The sequence below is a fragment of the Brachyistius frenatus genome, unplaced genomic scaffold (genome assembly GCF_029030835.1).
Source record: "Brachyistius frenatus isolate BFR_SWC_R1_liver_20210118 unplaced genomic scaffold, ASM2903083v1 Contig_23, whole genome shotgun sequence".
NCBI lineage: Eukaryota > Metazoa > Chordata > Actinopteri > Embiotocidae > Brachyistius > Brachyistius frenatus.
This window is the reverse complement of record NW_027210622.1, coordinates 74,089-92,698: the sequence shown is the minus strand read 5'-3', so window position 1 is coordinate 92,698 and position 18,610 is coordinate 74,089. Positions and strand designations below refer to the sequence as shown.

Below are 18,610 nucleotides of genomic sequence, written 5' to 3'. Positions count from 1 at the left end.
CCAGAAAACATCTTGATGATCCCCAAGACTTTTGGGAAAATACTCTGTGGACTGACGAGACAGAAGTTGAACTTTTTGGAAGGTGTGTGTCCCATTACATCTGGCGTAAAAGTAACACCGCATTTCAGAAAAAGAACATCATACCAACAGTAAAATATGGTGGTGGTAGTGTGATGGTCTGGGGCTGTTTTGCTGCTTCAGGACCTGGAAGACTTGCTGTGATAAATGGAACCATGAATTCTACCGTCTACCAAAACATCCTGAAGGAGAATGTCCGGCCATCTGTTCGTGACTTCAAGCTGAAGCCAACTTGGGTTCTGCAGCAGGACAATGATCCAAAACACACCAGCAAGTCCACCTCTGAATGGCTGAAGAAAAACAAAATGAAGACTTTGGAGTGGCCTTGTCAAAGTCCTGACCTGAATCCTATTGAGATGCTGTGGCATGACCTTAAAAAGGAGGTTCGTCCTGGAAAACCCTCCAATGTGGCTGAATTACAATAACTCTGCAAAGATGAGTCGGCCAAAATTCCTCCACAGCGCTGTAAAAGACTCATTGCAAGTTATCGTAAACGCTTGATTGCAGTTGTTGCTGCTAAGGGTGGCCCAACCGGTTATTAGGTTTAGGGGGCAAACACTTTTTCACACAGGGCCATGTGGGTTTGGATTTTTTTTTCTCCCTTAAAAATAAAAACCTTCATTTAAAAACTGCATTTTGTGTTTACTTGTGTTATCTTTGACTAATATTTAAATTTGTTTGATGATCTGAAACATTTAATTGTGACAAACATGCAAAAAAAAAAGAGAAATCAGGAAGGTGGCAAACACTTTTTCACACCACTGTAATTTTTCTTTGCAATTTATCTCCCTGTTGAATGTCTTCATCTATTGAACTCAAAAAGGGATTCTTTTTAGTGGGTTGAAAAATCAATTCAAGCTGGTTACCAACATGATCAAGATAAACACATCACATATTCTTAAATTTTTTTATTAATATAATATTAATACTTATCAACCGCTAAAATCATGTTTAAAATCAAAATTCAATAAAACACATTGACAAATTATCCCATAAGTATGCTTAGGAAACAGCTTAGTGATAACTCTGCCCTTACAGCAGAAATGAAATGATTGAAAGTTTGTGTAAATACAGAAATAAAAATGATTGGAGCTTCGTGAGAGAACATTCTCCTTAGCTTGATTAAGGAAAGAAAACTTCCTCAGGCACATAATTACGACACAATTCATCTTTCTAGTTTGCAGTGAGGCTTCAGATTAAAGATCTCCCTTTTCATCATAGTGTCATTACAGTCACAAAATTGCAGAAAAACTTAGTACCATTACTTAGACTTGATTGTTCACAAAGAAAAACAAGCGACTTTAGTTTAACAACAGAGCACACATCTAATAATTTTTATGAAATGCTATACTTTAGCTTGCAAAGTCAATTTATCATAGATTTTTCTAGAAAGATTTTTTTTTTCTGAAACTAATAACAAAAACAGAGAAGCATTAATAAAAAAAAAGGTGTGCAGTTTGTACATTATTCATATCAGATATTATAATCATATTTAATTATGAATAATTCAACCAGTAGTAATCACAACAGTGGGTTTATTTAAAGTCTGAAATGTAATTGATTAAAAACAAAAATAAAAAAACGAATCCATCCAGAGGCTGGCTGACCCTTCTTTGTAAAATATCAACCCCACACAGCAGGGAGGGAGAATGCTAATGCACAAACACAGTGCATATGTGGCTCAATAATTGCCAGAAAATAATTCTGCCTGTCCTCACAGGTGCTTTTTTACACACTCGACATACTTTATCTTTCAAAATTATCACCAGAAAGGTTTCGGCCCCACAAACACATTCAAAAGCATGCGAATGCGCACAACAGAGTCATTGTTCATTGTAATGGTCCAACACAGACATGAAGTAAAATCAATGATTGGGCCACTTTTCTCAGAAAGTGAGGAATTTAAAACTCCAATGTGCTGAATTTAATCAGTCTTTGAAAACCCAAACTCATTCCACAGTCTCACGTGTGCACTTTATTTGCTTTTTAAGCCTCTCAGCTGTCCAGTGAGCTCAGCTTCTATTCATAGAGTACAATTAGATGCAACCTACACACTAGTGAGTTGGATTAGTCAAGTATGACAATATTATACAGCAACAGATGTGAAAGCTGGTGAGTATGACAATAAAGACAGATTGTCTCACTTTTGAAACTAAAACAGCCACTGGAAGATTTAGTTGTTTTCTTTTCTTGTGGGGGACGATAATGACCAACATGGATTTAAACTGACTACAGCCAATGTTCTCTGCCTAGGAGGAACATAAAACAGACAGTCTGGCCTCCACAGGTTGAATGGTTGATGCTAAAAGCATACATTTTGAGTGAATCAACAAGATTATCTTTAAGGTGCAGTAATCAGAATTCCTCATTGAATTAAATGCATTTGCAGATGTTTTATCGAACAAAATGCGAAACAGTTTTATCACAGTATGCTACAGGAGAATCTGTCGAGTGGTAACTACAGGAGAGCTGCTGTGCAGAGTCATATTACACACTAATTCATGGGCACAGAGTTGCCAGACTGGTGAGGTAGAAAGGTTTCATCAACCATGTGAAATTCTTTCTTGATGCTCACAGCGATCGATAAATGTCACAGACAAATGAATGCCTCTTTAATACCAATTGTGACAATTGGCACTGTGTTATTAAACAACATGTTGGTCCTTGTAGTCAGGGGAAACAGCCAAAACTGTTAGTTTATTCAGTCAAACATTATGTAATATTCATAATGACATTCTGTTCTTGTTAGAAAAAGAGATGTCCATTTCCTCCTGACTGGCTCACAGAAAGAGGAGGCTTCAGGCACACAGCAGGAAGTGAAGACAAAATGATGAAACACAAGATCCTGTGAAACTTCACAATGGAAATCCTTTTCAGAAAACATGAAAAATCTAAAACTATAAACACATTAGTTTTTTTGTTTTTTTTTTAGTACCGGCAAATGTTTTCGTGATCTCCAAATAATGTAATTATTTCATCAGTTCAATTTGTTTCCATTTCCTTAAATAATAAAGTTTTCTCTCCACACTCTTTTTTTTGTTATCCACTATAATTTGTCCCCATTATTTCTATTAACCTCGAGGGTGGGTTTCCTGTCTACCAAGTCCTTCAGAGAGGCCGAATGTGTTCAGCTGTACCACAAAGAGAAAGACGAGTGGCAAGAAATAAATTGCTAACAAATGGCCAGTGAAAACCATCCTGACATGTTAATGCTGTTACGCTGGTCCCTATGTGTATGTTGAGTTGAAGGGTCACATCCGGGTGGTAAGGTCCATGGGTCGGCTTACAGTTTGGACCGCAGAGGCTTCAGGTACTTGTGGAAAGACTCATGGACCTGAAGAACAAAAGACAATGTATGAAACAAGTTCTAAGCTGAAATAATGAACAAAATATTTTGTGTTTTTGCATTTCTTCTGATCCATAATATCTGTTGGTGTGTGGATCCGTCCAGTTATGAAACACTTCCAGCTACAAGAAACCCTTTGCAGATACTACAGCAAGGACGATGTGACACTTTACATGATGCCGACAGCCTCCAGCTGCTGGTTGCGAGCACAGCTATAGCTGCGGATATATGATTATTCCAACCAGCAAAATTACCACAGTTGACACTTACAGGTTAATCTGCTTCTCACATCACCACCGTTACAGACTGCTAATATCACTACTGTCACACCAAGCTTCAAAAGAGTTGGCGTTACCTAATACGATCCTTTCGGAAGCCTTAAGAAGATTTGCATGATATAGACAACGAAATCAACAACGAATGAGGACACAACTATTATTCTACTTTGGTGACCCTGACCGACCTCTGCAACGTTGAGAGGTGAGCGGCGAGCCCACTCGAACATGTTCTCATAGACATTCCCATCGTATCGTCCCAGGACCGAGTTCAGCTTCATGTCGTGGACATCAAAGGCATCTACCAGCGCCACGGCGTTGTGCCTCAGCTGAGATAACAGCTCCTTGATACGAATGGAGATCTGCAGCACCTGAGGTACACTCAGCAGTCCAGCCTGAGGAAAAAAAAAATAGAGATGTAGACCTCACTCAACTGCACCAACAGACAGAAAACACACAGCAGTGACATTAGGTTGTTCCTGTAGCAAGACCAAGACATCCTTTTCAGCACATAGAGCATCAGGTCACCCTGAAGTCACAAGAACTTACGACGCAGGACACCACTGATCTACAGATAAACTCCAAAAAGCTTTCATGTCATAAAACTCACAAACATAAACAAACATAAACTTCCCTTTTGGCTGGGATTTGATTCTGTCTCATACTGTGAACCAGCTGACCTCTGACCCTTCCGTCAGCCCCACAACGTAAAACTATTCCAGACCACTAATGTCTGCTGCCCTATGGTTGAACATTGGTTGAATGAACATTGCTCCACTTTCACCATCAAGCAGATGGTGGAAGTGGAGAAGCTTTAAACAATATGTCTGCACCACCTACAACATGACTAACAATGGACTATATTGTCTCAACATATTATGATTTTTCTTACCTGTAGGAAGTCTCCAGAGTTCTTTTTGATGCCATTCATTGCGTAGAGCAGAGCGAGGGTTGACAGCACTGAGTGTATCGCCGTGTCTCCAACCTCCCCCAGCTTCTCAGTAAACAGCTTCACTACAACATAGTGACAGTGGGCCTGGAGCCAAACAACAGGAAATGAATGAAGGTAAATTGATCAAATTAGACAGAAAATAAAAATTAAGGAGATGAGTGTGGGTAAAGATTGACTTATAAGTAGCTCTGCGTCAGTCTCTGCACTTATTGTATCATAAATCCAGGACAAATCTGTCAATCACAAGTCCTGGCATGTGTTAAATTATCTAATGACCATAAAATGTCTTGATGCCACAACCAGGGCGACACAATTTAATTTGATAAAAAAAATTAAAAAAAAAGATAATTGAACACAAGTAATGCATAGCAGGCTCTATAAGCATTTTTCTAAACAACAAAACTACTTCTGGCCTTAGGGCAAGATTCAAAAGTTGGCAGAGATGCTTTAGCCAATCTTTTTATAGTACACTTTCAAATTCCAAAACCTGAACTTACATCTGAGGCTCTGACCAGGTCGATTGAACTGTTGTTCCAGGCGTCCTCCTGGCTCTTTCTTCTCTGTAACTCCTGCTGGATGCTCTTTGCTGCCAGGTCTACTAGACTACACACACACACACACACACACACACACACACACACACACACACACACACACACACACACACACACACACACACACACACACACACACACACACACACACACACACACACACACACACACACACACACACACAAACACATTACCAAAGATGATATACGTGAATGGAAAACACAAAGACGCTTTACACATCCGTAGCTTGACCAACATGCCAACATATTCATGTTTGTCACAATAGCACTCAAATCTGGAATGGCTCTTATGGAAGATAACCATCTTCTCACTACTTGGCTATCATCAATCCAGTTTATATTTTTTAAATGAAAGAATAAGAGATGTGAAAATGTTGAAGGGACCATAAAGAGTATGATGTGTATAAGTGGACAGAAGAAATGGTTAATGCCTTTTATCCTTTTGATGTCTGAACTGGCAGACCACATTTTGTCACCTTTCCCCAGACTGGCTTAATAACTTTTTGTGCTCATCACAGCCGACACCAGCAAATGGATTTAGATGAGAGTAAGGCTGACCGACAGTACGCCGTGACGTGATCCACACAGCGTATCGTGTCACACAGAAAAGGACAAAGGCAGAAATTTGGGGCGACTTAAGCAGGCAGTCTAACGAACTGATTAGACTATGAGGACGACACCTCAGACCCGAAAACATATTGCATAACAACGTGTCTGCTTTTACCCGTCCTCTTTCTGGGCACCACCAAGTAGAAACCAATACCCAATATTTATACAGAATTTGACTAAGTATACAAATATTTAAACCAGAAATGTAAACACAGACCATGGTTCAATGATTAGGTCATTTTCTTCTCAACTGCTTTTGTTTTCTCTTACATTGCAGCTCGGAGTTTGTAGACCTCCACCAGGCTGGTCAGGTCGTTAATGTCAACCACGGTTGGTCTGGCAGCGACGGGCTGCGGCTGCACCCTTCGTCCCTCTGCTTCATTCAGGTACGACACGATGCCGCTCAGCTGCTGGCCTGCTTTAACCTGCCGGTAGCTCTTCACCAGGTATCTGCATAGACAAATGTTGAGGACAGTTAAACAGGTGCATGAGCCAGCTAGTGAACCACTTGAGTTTACATTGATGCAAAGCGGGACTGAAACGCATTATTCCTTGTGGCTATTGTTGCAAAAAGAGTCAATTCCTTCTGTAAGATCGATGATCATCAGTGTAAAATGACAAGTTCAGAAAGGTCGCTTTTATGTTACACGCCCAAAGCTGATGTTCAACACCGAATTCAGTTTTGATAGTGATGTTGTTTAAGTGTTGTAGAATTTTCATAAGGTTCATAAAGAGGAATTAAATGACACAAAGAGAAGGCATGTTTGGTAAAAACACAAACAGCACACACAGCCAATTAGAAGAAAGTAATCATGTGCCATTCAAGCCTGTTGTTATCTCATTCACTAACAATGAATAGGTTGGGATTCATATTGAAAACTATTCCTCCAATTCACAGCACCTTCGTCCTTTGTGTGTACTTCATGTTCTAGTACAGGGGTGTCAAACATACGGCCTGCCAGGGGGTCCAGCTCGGCCCGCCGGATGACTTTGCTAAGTGTGAAAATTACGGAAAGACATAAATTGCATTTCTATGAGAATATGGAGGTTTATGAGTACAAACGTTTTGTAATTTTTTCTTTAATCGATCCAGTAATTGCTTCAAAAACAGCGTAAATGCGACGTCTGCTCCGGAGGAAGCAGCGCTCGCTGCTAGGGAATCTGCAGAGGAGAGCTCAGGCAGATAAACAGTGGGCTGATGTCTGAGTTTTTGGTTTTTATGTTTCTAGTTTATTGTAGAAAGACCTTAAAATAGGGTTTATCATCCAAAAACCTTCACCAATGATTTAAACATATAGAAGTATTGTTGTTATTATGCCATGATTTTACTGGTCTGGACCACTTGAGATCAAAGTGGGCAGTGTGTGGCCCCTTAACTAAAATGAGTTTGACACCCCTGTTCTAGTATGAGCTCACTGTGTTAGTGAATGTTTCAAGAGCTGTTCACTGACCCTCAGCTGGGAAACAAAGCCACTTTATATAAAAAAAAAAAAAAAAAAAAAAAAGGAAAAAAAAAAGACAAAAATCACATGCCAAGTCTTAGAAACTCAGTGGCTTACCTTTATAGTACCAGTGATACAAAACCATAAACACTATCACAGGGATATAAAATGTGCCCCATGTTTGGTTTTGCAATGGGAGGAGTGAGGGTGTGTCTCCTGCATTTGTAGAGCTGCTGTGCATTTATGTCTGTTTTTGTCTCTGCCATTTGAGTACCTGTGCTAACAACTGCACAGCTCAGGATTTAGCTCGTTAGGCTTGGTCCTAATTTGTGGTCGTACATGTCAGTGCGATGAGTGGTATACCTGGCAGTCTGCAGCATCATGACTGTGTTTTCTCCCTCGTAAGTGCAGGTCGGGGTGAAGTCGACGTAAATGTCGGGCAAGGCACTGCTTCGAGAGTAACCGTGGCCACCACATGACATGCGGCACACTTCGATGGCGGAGTTAGTTTCCCATGTGGTGAAGGCCTTCAGACCCGCAGACAGGGCATGGAGCTGTAGATTGGAGGGAAAAGAGGCTGAAAATAGCTTCCTACAAGCATAAACACTGGGCAAAATGTGATGTTTATTTAGTTTGACTGTGCAAAAACTCAATACTATTTTTTATAGATTAGATTTCAGCTCGACTTTAAACCCATAAATTCATCCTATTTAAAAAAAAAAAAAAACAGCATTCTAATCACAAAATGTGTAATTTTAGTTTTAATGAGATCACCGTACACTGACTGCATATACATAACTCATAGCGCTGTGAATTTTCCTTTTTATTCATCCTTTTGTTTTCTAGTTGAGCATGGGCTTTGTGTTTGTGACAGAGTTTTTTACAGGGCGACCCGAACGCCTAAGTGGTTTGGGTCCATAGCAAGGCCGAACTCTCAGTTCAGCTCATGGCTAGCTGCACCTTTGCTTCATGTCAATCCACTGGTTACACTCATTTCCTGTCGAATTCTACTACAACTACCATAAAAACAAATCTCAAGAAATTGAAAAAGTTAATTATACATTCAAACAGATTGAGAATTATAACTGCCGGTAGGTAGTTATAATAAAGTAACTACCTACCTACCTACCTGCCACAACAAAATGGCACTATCAATTGGAAGTAGTAAAGACCGCGTAGCACAGACCACACAGACCACACAGACCAAGAGACTGAAGCCTGTGTAGGCAGTATATAGAAGCACAGTAACCTGCCAAGCTGTGTCTGCTTTCACACCGACAGACCAATATGGATATCATTGAACAATCTAAATTATTAAATCAGTGTTTGCTAGTACCATAAACTTTGTTGTCTTGTGTCTCCCCAAAAAAATGGTTTAGAAGATTGACACTTGTCTACATCTTAGTCAATAAACATGCGTCATCTTCAGTCAGGCAATCATCATTAAGAATACATCACATCCTACATTTGGATGCGTGGTCAGTACCTCAGGCAGCTCACTGAAGTTGCCCTCGTTGATGTCTCCTGTGATGCGGTGGTAGGTCTGCTTCATATACTGGCCAACAAAAGTGAAGCCATAGGCCATGGCCAGCAGAGGGAACAGCTTGTACTGCTGCGTCTGGTAATCGAGGATCTGAGGCTCTGGCTCTCTGTGAAACACAAACACACAGGTTTTAGTTTTTGTTGTCTTATAAAAATGCTGCTATCCATTGATAAATAAGCATCTGGTAAGAGATCAAATCATTCGAAAACCAGCATTATTTAAATTTTCTGTTGACATTATGTTGATATTTCTGCAATTTATGACACTGACCAGGGAGACTATCGTAAATTTAATGTGCCGAGTACTCCGTTAAGAGTTTACCTGTCCAGATGTTGTGAATATTAAGATCCTAGTTGACATATATTCACTTTTCTGTAATTTACCTCACATACTACATATAAATGATCTGGTCTGTATGGTCCATAATGGTTCCTATTTTTTGTACTAAACATTATGTTCTTGGGAAATAATATACTGTCCCCAGTAGTACAAACTAAAATCTAGTTTTGAGTCCTACCGCGTGGTTGTAGAAGCACAACCATAAGCACATGTTTGTTTTTACATGGTACTTCTGGATTATGTGACATTTGTGCAACAGTTGAAGTGATTTTATGGACTCAACAGTACTGACTGACCCCGCCCGGATTTCAGACTGGTGACGAACAGAACTGTAGCGGATGGCGATGATGCAGGCCTTGGCGAGGGCCCTGGCTGACTCGCCTACGATCATGGAGCGGATGAACACCATAGTGCCATAGGTCAGCTTGGCACTTGGTGGCTTCGCATAGGTTCCATCTGGCGCCACCTAGTGGAGAGACAGAGTCAGACACTGAGGATGGAGGTGCTTCAGGAGCTCAAGCTTCACTGTAAAAGCAATTTACTGGGTGTAACTACACTGGCAGCAATCCTTTCACAAAATAAGTCAAATTTCAGAAAACAACTACGTAACCAAATTTAAAACTTTCTTAAATTCATCTGACCGCAGTAAACCAATTCTGTTTTAAAGTAGCTACTCATATTGTCACATCACCTTGGCATATTTCATCAGCATGTTCTCCCGGGGGATTCGCACATTCTCTAATTTCAGGAAGCCATTGTCAACTTCGCTGAAGCCAAACTTAGGGCCGATGTCTCCAACTACAATACCTAAGAGAGGCGGAGAAAAAGAGACGGTAAACTGGAGTGTGATAAAATAAGACATGCATACTGTATCCAGGGAGACATGACAGACTGTGGTTACCTGGGAGGGGTTCATGAGTGTCCATATCACGGATGGGTACAATGAAGGCATGCAGACCATGGCAGTTTCCAAGACTATAAAGCTGGGCTAAAACTATGGCATGATTTGAGGTCTTTCCAACTGTTAAAAAAAAAAGAGAGAGAGAGTGAGGGGGTTAAACTAGTTTTTTCTGAATGTCTATCAGGTTCTCTCTGCCTGACAGCACTACAACATATTTACAGAAATTCTATTAACTAGTCTCATTATTACATTCCTCAGTAAATGTTCACAGAAATGTTGATGCTGTGCAAAAAAATATATATACTTACGTCCTCCGGGCCACCATTTGATGGAGGTGACAGTGGGACTGTTGAGGACAAACTCCTGTGTGGCTGGGTCATATGTGGCTGTGGTCTCCAGCCCTCTGAGGTGAGTGCCTACAGTGAGACAACATTCAGTGTCAAAGCCACCCAAACACACAGAGCTGACCACTAACATTAACTGACATGATCAAACTGAAGATTAATCAATCAGAATAAAATAATACTTACACATCAATCATAAAAGTAAAAACAAAAACAAAAACAGAACTAAATCTATTTTAGCCCTGGACAGTTTGAACTAACCATAAATTGGTATCTGATCTCATTTCAATTAAAAAATAAAATGGATGAAGCCACTTCAAAGAGTCTCAACATAAAGGACTTAAACAGTGTAGCTTGTAGGTGTTTGACAGATCTTAATAGATAATGATAATAATCATAATTTATTTTGAGGAAAATAAATTTGTGCCCCATCTATAGCATGTCATTTAAACGACGTTGCATCTAGTTGCACCGGTCTGCAGCCAAAGACGGGCCCCAATCCATGTTTAAAAAACAAACAATAAAAGAGGATTAGTAAACACTAAAAAGGTTGCTAACATAGCAGGAGAAAGAGTGTGCCGGAGAGGGCTGTCAACAGCTAATGACCGACAATTGTAACAGCGTGAACATGACACAGAAAAAACATTTTTGTACAAACAGACCTACCTTCACAGCTGTGGTCACCATTTCTTCTGGTTTTGAAAAGTAAAACTTTAAACTTGTTCAGTGAGGCAACAATTAGTGTTCAGAGAAGTCAATTTTAACATATTGTGAACAAAGTTGTGCTCACACAGCATATTTAACTGTATGGATGATTACAATAGTTATGTTGGTTGCATTCTCATCATGGAGAGAAAATCTGCTTAACTGTGAATTCGTTTATGACCTTTGTGACATCTCGTGCAGCTTTACTCATATCCAATACAAACAATAAGAAGGGTGTTAATCATATATGATTATTAACAATTAACCTTCTCAAACAATTATTAACAAAAGTTTAGTATACATACATAAATGACAGCTCAACCAGTGCTGAATACAACATAACATTAGTGCATGAGAACAAATCAGAAAACTGAAAATGTGATCAATGCTGCACAATTTTTAGGTGTACCGAGAATGCAACCGAATAATTCCCGTTTGTTGACAGTTCAGTCTGTAAACACTGCCATTTTACCGTGGCCCATCTCAGTCTGAGCGTAGGTGCCGATGATCTGCAGGTTCCAGGAAGGCATGAAGAAACGGTCCATTTGCTCTGAGGTGGCCTGGTTGAGCAGTGTAGGCAGGAACATCCCCAGATGGAGATCCAAGGGCTCTGGCCTGTCGGGGTGCACACACCTTGGCCACGCAAGATAGGGGCAAACGGAAAGGCAAAGCAGGTGGTGATGTGAAAAGGCAAGATGAGAGATCAAAAGGGAACCCATTTTATGAAAAGTTCAACCCAAAGTGCAGATGAGTAAGAGAATGATGCAATGATTTATCCACAGGAAGGATTGTGGGTGAGAATTGATATGGTTCAATTCAGGAAGTGTGGGAGGAGATAAAGACAGGATATGCAAGCAGGCAGTAAGGACAGAAATGACAAAGACAAATTAAACACCTCATGAGCATGACATGCATACTGGGATTGCTGATTTGATCACAAAGGTCAGAACTGATTTAAAACTCATTTCACTTCCATTTAAATTTGTCTTTGGTAGCCAACAATACATAACACCCTAACACTTATCAGGTATTTACAAGACTTAAGACATAAGCTGACCAAATCACAGCTTAATAATTCTGTATGAAACACCTGGTTTCTCCTATAATTATTTAAACAAAGTGGTCACATGTAAAGTTCTTGTTGGTATTTTTCATTGTTTTCTAAACAATGAACTGAGAGTGATAGATAGTGAAAGTCAGCTGCAGCCTTGTACAAGTGGTCAAGGGCACATAACTTCAATTCAAGGTGTTGTCGAGGATTCTGGCCCAGTGGTGGCCAAAACAAAAGCAAAACATGCATTAAATGGAGGGCAGTCAGTCCCAAACTTTCAGTGTAGCTTTGCACAGACAAATTACAAACTCACACGAACATCTACTTGGCTTTGTTACAAAAAGGCAGCAAACAAAGCTGGCTTGGCCTACATTGTCTCAACACAGATTTGCCAGCCTCTCATATTACAAAGAGACATTAAGAGACCCCATTATAGTCTCAAGGACCACATATTTCTACAGCACGAGACCACTTCTTTTGCCTTTGATGAAAGACTAGATGAAAAAGGACAAAAAAAAAATATTCTGACCAGTCTGAGGTTTCAGTTGCCTCTAATTTATACAGCAACTTAAGTTCTTCACCATTTCTGGTCACTCAAGATGTCAAGAGCCAAACCAAAGACAGACAAGACAATTAAGACTAAATTATTGATTAGAATTAATGTAAACTGAGCTCATCATTTGGATAAAGATTGAAAGCAATGAAGACATCACTTAAATTGCATATAAAAGGAGGAAAGACAGAGTAGTGAGTAGGAAAACATTAGAACTACCGGGTGTTGGTTGGACGAAACAAAACTAGTTTTATTTTAAGATAATACTAATCTTATGAGGTGTAAGGGGCAGCCACTAGTAAAACCACGTTAAAAAATAACATGGATAAACCCACAACAAGGCAGAAATTACCGTCTCCTGTTAGAACAACATGTAACGTAATCACAGTTGTCAGGACACACATGCATCTACTTTGTATTTTCTACATGATTTGGATTTGTCAAACACGTACAAGAAATCTACATCGCTACTCTTTATACTTTTTATTGCAGATTTGTCCTTTTTTTGTTCCAAATATCATTTTGGTTAAACATTTAAAAACTCAAATGTGAATTTGTGCTATTTTAGCACAGCACAATGCAATCCTGTTCAAGGGCTTGAGGCAACAATCAAGAAAATAAGTTTATGGCTAACTGACCGTGACCCATCTCAGTTTGGGCATACGTGCCCACGGCCTGGTAGGACTCTGCCAGAGGCAACCATTTCCTGGCCTGCTGCTCGTCACACTGGCTGTACAGGGTCGGGAGGAACATGACAAAGTGCAGCCCCATGGCCTCAAGCTGGTTGCCCCTGGCTATACTAGGTGAAGGAAAGGTGCAGGATACACAACTGAAGTTCAGATTCACTGTTAGACATTAGACAACTGCTTTATGTGCTAATTCACTGTTATGGATGCCCTGAGAGACTGTGACATAATGGCTGAAGTCCAAGGTAATCTCCTGCATACAATTATGTGAGCTGTTTGGAGATTGATACTTATCATTTACTGTTGTCTGAATATTCATTCAGCCGTTTGAACAACTAACTAAGTCTGCAAGAACAAAGCACACTGAAAGTTTGAATGAAATCTCAATTAAAAAAAAAAGTTGCTTTTGTGTCAAAGTGCAAGTTTACACAGTACATGTCTAATGACTAAAACCATTTTAAGAACATCTGTAGACTGTAAACTAACATTTGTTTGATACTGTCAACAAAACAAATACATGGTTCATGAAGGTGGCCCTTCTTGGATTGAGACATAATTACATTACAGTGCACTGTGCAACAAGAAAAAAGCCACAAGCTTGCGTACACTGTGACATGTTATTATCGTGGATGAACTTTGCTCCACAGTATTTGTTTGCTGCACAGCCGTACAGACAGGCACAGATTGTTGATCTGGTTACAGTGTATATTAACTATTTATCCAAAGTCAAATTCAACTGACATTTTGTATGTTGTATAGTCACCTGAAATGTATAGACCATCCTATTGCTTAGCTGTCACAGTCACATGACCGTAACATGGTAATGGTTGATCCACCAAATGGGACCAATTTGTGGAAAAAGATTGATCAAATGTAATATTACAATGGAAAGAAATGTCCCTTTAATGTGTGAATGACTCACATTATCCATTTTAATTTGTTATTCTTTTGATACTCCTCAGTCTGCAAATGTGAGAGAAAGACACTTTATAAGACTAACAGTGCATTTGATTGTGGGTGTGGGTTGTTCTCCCTCAGACTTGTCTGTTTTCTGTATGCAAGAGTTAACTGTGAGGTTATTTTACCACATACTTCTTGTAGTAGTAGATCTCCTCTGGGTCAGCGATGCCATACTCTCTGAGCTTCAGGATCATTTGAGCACTTTTTCTAACAGCCTGGTCATAGCGTTCACTGCGGGACAGGAAGTTTGGGTCCATCTCCCTAAAGTCGGGGTCGCTGAAAACCAGTGACTCTACAGTGGAGAGTGGAAATTGAATCAGAAACCATACATCCATTCATTACCTAAGCAACACCACTTCAATAGCTTCAATAGAGGGGGAGGATCCTATGAAGTTTCTGAACTGAATACATAATATACAGTATGCATTCACTGCCAGTCTAAAAATTAAAGCCTTCATTTGCTCTTTGAACCAGGATTGTCTCTTCTGGGAAGAAGTCTCAAGCTCAGCAGATCTTTAGGATTTCTGATGGATGTACCTTTTATTGTTAATATCAATCAGTGGTTTCTGACCTTAAGATGAGACGTTATTTCATTTATCTGAAGAATGGCCAACAGAATGTAAAAATTACAAATACGTGAAAGCTGATTTCAGAATATATGTACGCGTGAAAAAGCTTATACTAAGACCATAAATTCTATATAGACACACACACACACACACACACACATATATATATGCATTTGCACTGGGGGAAAAAAATCTTCCTTTGTGCAGATATGCAAATAAACATGGTCTGTAATTTACATATCACCATTTGACTTGACGGCACCTTACTAAAGATACCTCGTGTGTACAGGTGCCTAAATTACGACGACCAACAACTGTGACGATGTTTGGTAAACGCCACTGAAGCCGAATTTACCTCTGGAATATGCCAAATCCCCAAAACATATCTAACTTTAGAAATACCATGTAAAAAGGTACGATACGTGCAAAAGGTTTTCTAAATAACATAAAAAAAATGTGGTACAGTACCGGACACTGGATGTTACCTGGTGCTAACGCCCCCTTAGCTAAGAGCTGGTGAGAGCTTTGTCGGGTTTAATGTTCACTCCTTTTTTTCTTCACAAGCCCTTTCTAAGCAAATATCGTTACATTTGGTTAAAAGTGTCGAGAGTAAAGAGCACAATAAGACGAGGAAGACATTTCAAACTCACCAATTTCTCGTCTTCTTTTGGTCATTTCTGGGCCCCCGTCCAGAATATTAGTCATTTTATCGACGTCAAACGTGGCGCTTTTGCGCTCTTTCAGAATATCAGGATTCATGGCTCTGTATCGGGCTGGAAGCAAGAGTTACAGTGAAAATGTGGAAACCGAATATGTCCTATCACTTCTTATCCTCCTGTAACCTGACGGGACTCCTGAAACGGCCTCTTTCTAACGCGCAGCCGCAGAGGGGTGGAGGCTGACAGGTCATGTGACACATACCACGGAAGTATCCAGCCTTCCCTGAAGTCCTCAACGTTTCACTTCATTCACGAGACTGTTTACCACGATGCTTCCCTCACCTGCAGTTTATCATTTCCCATGGGAAGTGAATTCGGAGGCAATGCAGGAAGGAGAATCAGTGAGGACATTTGGCAGGTGGGTTTTGTTTCACAGCGTATCAGTTGTGATGCTCTGACTGGAAAACCACCTGTTTGTTTCATACAAGACAGTCTTACATTTATATCATCATAAAAAGTCGGGTGCGGCATGTCAAAGTCCAATATTTATTTTAGACTTGATCTGATGTGGGAATGAAAAACAATAATTATTATTTTTCAAGAAAGAGAACAGAAGTAGCCTACTACAAATTTGAAATAATACTTGGGTGTTTCATTAAAATTTTGCCTCCAAATGAAGATACAATCAGTTTTTGTCTATTTTCACAAATAGAATAAAGGTCTCACAAATCTAAAGCTCAGTTCTAACTGTCTAGTGTCTACTTATTAGTCTAGTTCATATTTCAACAATATAGCAGAACTTAAGCAATATATATGTATATATTGTGTGCATGTGGGGTTTAAGCTCTGCAAACAGAACAAAAGTATTATTACATAAACAAACCACTAATCATTGACTAAAGTAATATAAATATGAGCATAAATTACATGAGAACATGTATAAATACTCCATGTACAAATGTTAAGAATACACCTCCAAAAAGAAAATATAAAAGATCAGATTTTATCATCCAGGCTTACATATTTAAACTTTCTCACCACTACCTTGAAATTATTTGATCAATTTTCCAGACTTGTCTGCTACCTGCCTGAGGAGTCCCGGGCTACACTGTCAGCTCAGCATGCCTCCAAAGAGCACCACGTAATTGTCCGCACCTTGTTTGTGGAGCCTTTTAACCCCATAATTGGAGCCCAGTACATCGTTCTGGGTGAGACAGAACATGATCAGGGTAAGAGAAGACTTTCTTTCCTCATGTATTTGTTTGGATTTTCAAACTGCAGATGTTTCTTGTCTTTCATATCAGTCAAAAGAAACAGACTGACAATCTGAAGGCTGGTTATTACCAGATGTGCAAAGACCACAATATATTATACCAATATATATAGTGTGTCAGGAAGCTGTCACAGTGGCAGCAGTAGATAAGTAAGTAAAATGGTTTTGAAGATTATCATGTCCAAAAAATGTTATAGGACAGTAAATTCACAGATGATAATTCACCATCACAGGATTTGGTGGAAAGATATGAACCATGAATCTACTGTCAGCTTGTTCATATCTGGTATTAATCATTGAATGCTGTTTTTCTTTTTACCTCTTGCCTCAAGGCCACTAATGTTTAAACATCTGTGTTTGTTTGCCTCTATTTAAACTTAACTCCCTTAATTATTGTATTTAACTCCTGATCACTGGGCTCATCCTGTATCCGTTTGTCCTCGTCTTACAGGGGTTGGTGTGATGATCCGCGCCCGTGTGCTGAACTGTGTTGATGGTGTAAACATTGCCCTTCTGCAGAAAGCCATCAGTGAACAGAGGAGCTTCCTCGAGGAGAAAGAGAGCAAACAGGGTCGTCCTGTAAAACCTGCAGATACAACCTGATCAGGGTCTTTGTTGTTCTGGTTACTCAGGGCGCTCTTTGGTTGTCAGGGCTACAGCATTGCCTCTTCAGCTGTTACGCTGATGTGTGAACTCCATTGAACTTGACAACTGTTTGGTTCAGTGTAAAAGACACATGTTTACCTTTCTGTCTTGCCTACCTCTGACCTTAACTGTTTTCTAGACTTTACCAGGGATTACTTTTTAATCATTAAAGCCCCCGATTAGTGCACTGACATCTGGCTGTCAGATTCGGTCGTTGAAGAATTAATAGCAGATGTATTGGGTTCATGACTTATGAATATGGTGCATCTTCAGCCCCGTCTGTCAGTGCTGAGACATCTGATATTAGATGTTTTCTGTGCTGCCTTTTTATTACGTGGACGTTACTAGTCTTAACCATCATCTTGATGTAACTTCGGGTTTGATATCATTCAAAAATGTGTTTTGCCAGACAATACGTGTATTATATGGGTCAAGCATAATATAATGTAATATGGATGAAAATTAACTGTGGATATTTTATACTATCTTTAAAATGAAAAGGCAGCAAACTGTATAGCTGCAGGTTTTGGACTGTTGAAAAAATAACAAGATTTTTTGGGGGTATTTTAGGATAATGTAACAATCATTTTCCAGTGTTTTCCTGATATTTCAGATCAGTCGGTAACTGCAGCCCCAATGTGTTTGAAAATCCTAAACAGTGAGAGCACTCCTTGCATATTCATTTCAATTACTTTCTGAAACTGAGAGGTGAGAATATCAACTAACTGAAAAGAAAAAAGGCTAAATAGCATACTAGTGTAATATTTATTAGTTTGTCATCTGTGTATTCATCATGTGACCCCTCAGATTTATCCTAGCACCTTCTTTGGTGGCCCCGATCCACCGGTTGGGAACTGTTATATTACAGGACGATGCATCGTTGAAATAACATCCAGTGGTTAATGGCCTATAGTGGCAAACAGAATGTTCTTGTAAACTGAGTGGAGTGGTAATCTTTGTTTGTCATTTGATATCAGTGTTGGAACACACCCTCTTCTTCCTGACACACTTGTGGTGAATAAAATAGCAAGCTGGGGTAAAAGAAAAGAAAAGAGTGTGTCTTAACTATATTCTTAGTATCTAACCTTATATTACTTTTCTCAAAA

At 39.5% G+C, this 18,610-nt stretch overlaps 2 protein-coding genes across 3 annotated transcripts; one reads left to right on the top strand and one right to left on the bottom strand.

Annotated features, from left to right (window-relative positions):
- Positions 1–978: 978 nt before the first annotated feature.
- acox1 (acyl-CoA oxidase 1, palmitoyl) lies at positions 979–15,796 on the bottom strand. Of its 2 annotated transcripts, none has more exons than XM_069697166.1 (14): positions 15,578–15,796; positions 14,491–14,650; positions 13,351–13,511; positions 10,368–10,475; positions 10,060–10,179; positions 9,850–9,965; positions 9,455–9,624; positions 8,763–8,925; positions 7,640–7,830; positions 6,105–6,284; positions 5,149–5,254; positions 4,592–4,735; positions 3,888–4,094; positions 979–3,412 (listed from the first exon to the last, which is right to left on the bottom strand). In XM_069697166.1, the coding sequence occupies exons 1-14, from the start codon at positions 15,684–15,686 to the stop codon at positions 3,362–3,364; spliced, it is 1,986 nt and encodes a 661-aa protein (XP_069553267.1). In that variant the 5' UTR covers positions 15,687–15,796; the 3' UTR covers positions 979–3,361. The 2 variants fall into 2 exon arrangements, with proteins under 2 accessions (XP_069553267.1, XP_069553265.1); XM_069697164.1 differs by lacking the exon at positions 13,351–13,511 and adding an exon at positions 11,581–11,741.
- Positions 15,797–15,864: 68 nt separating this feature from the next.
- Positions 15,865–18,286, top strand: ten1 (TEN1 subunit of CST complex). Its single transcript, XM_069697167.1, has 3 exons — positions 15,865–16,004; positions 16,658–16,815; positions 17,311–18,286. Exons 1-3 carry the CDS (start codon positions 15,916–15,918, stop codon positions 17,460–17,462), a joined length of 399 nt encoding a protein of 132 aa, XP_069553268.1. The 5' UTR covers positions 15,865–15,915; the 3' UTR covers positions 17,463–18,286.
- Positions 18,287–18,610: the final 324 nt, after the last annotated feature.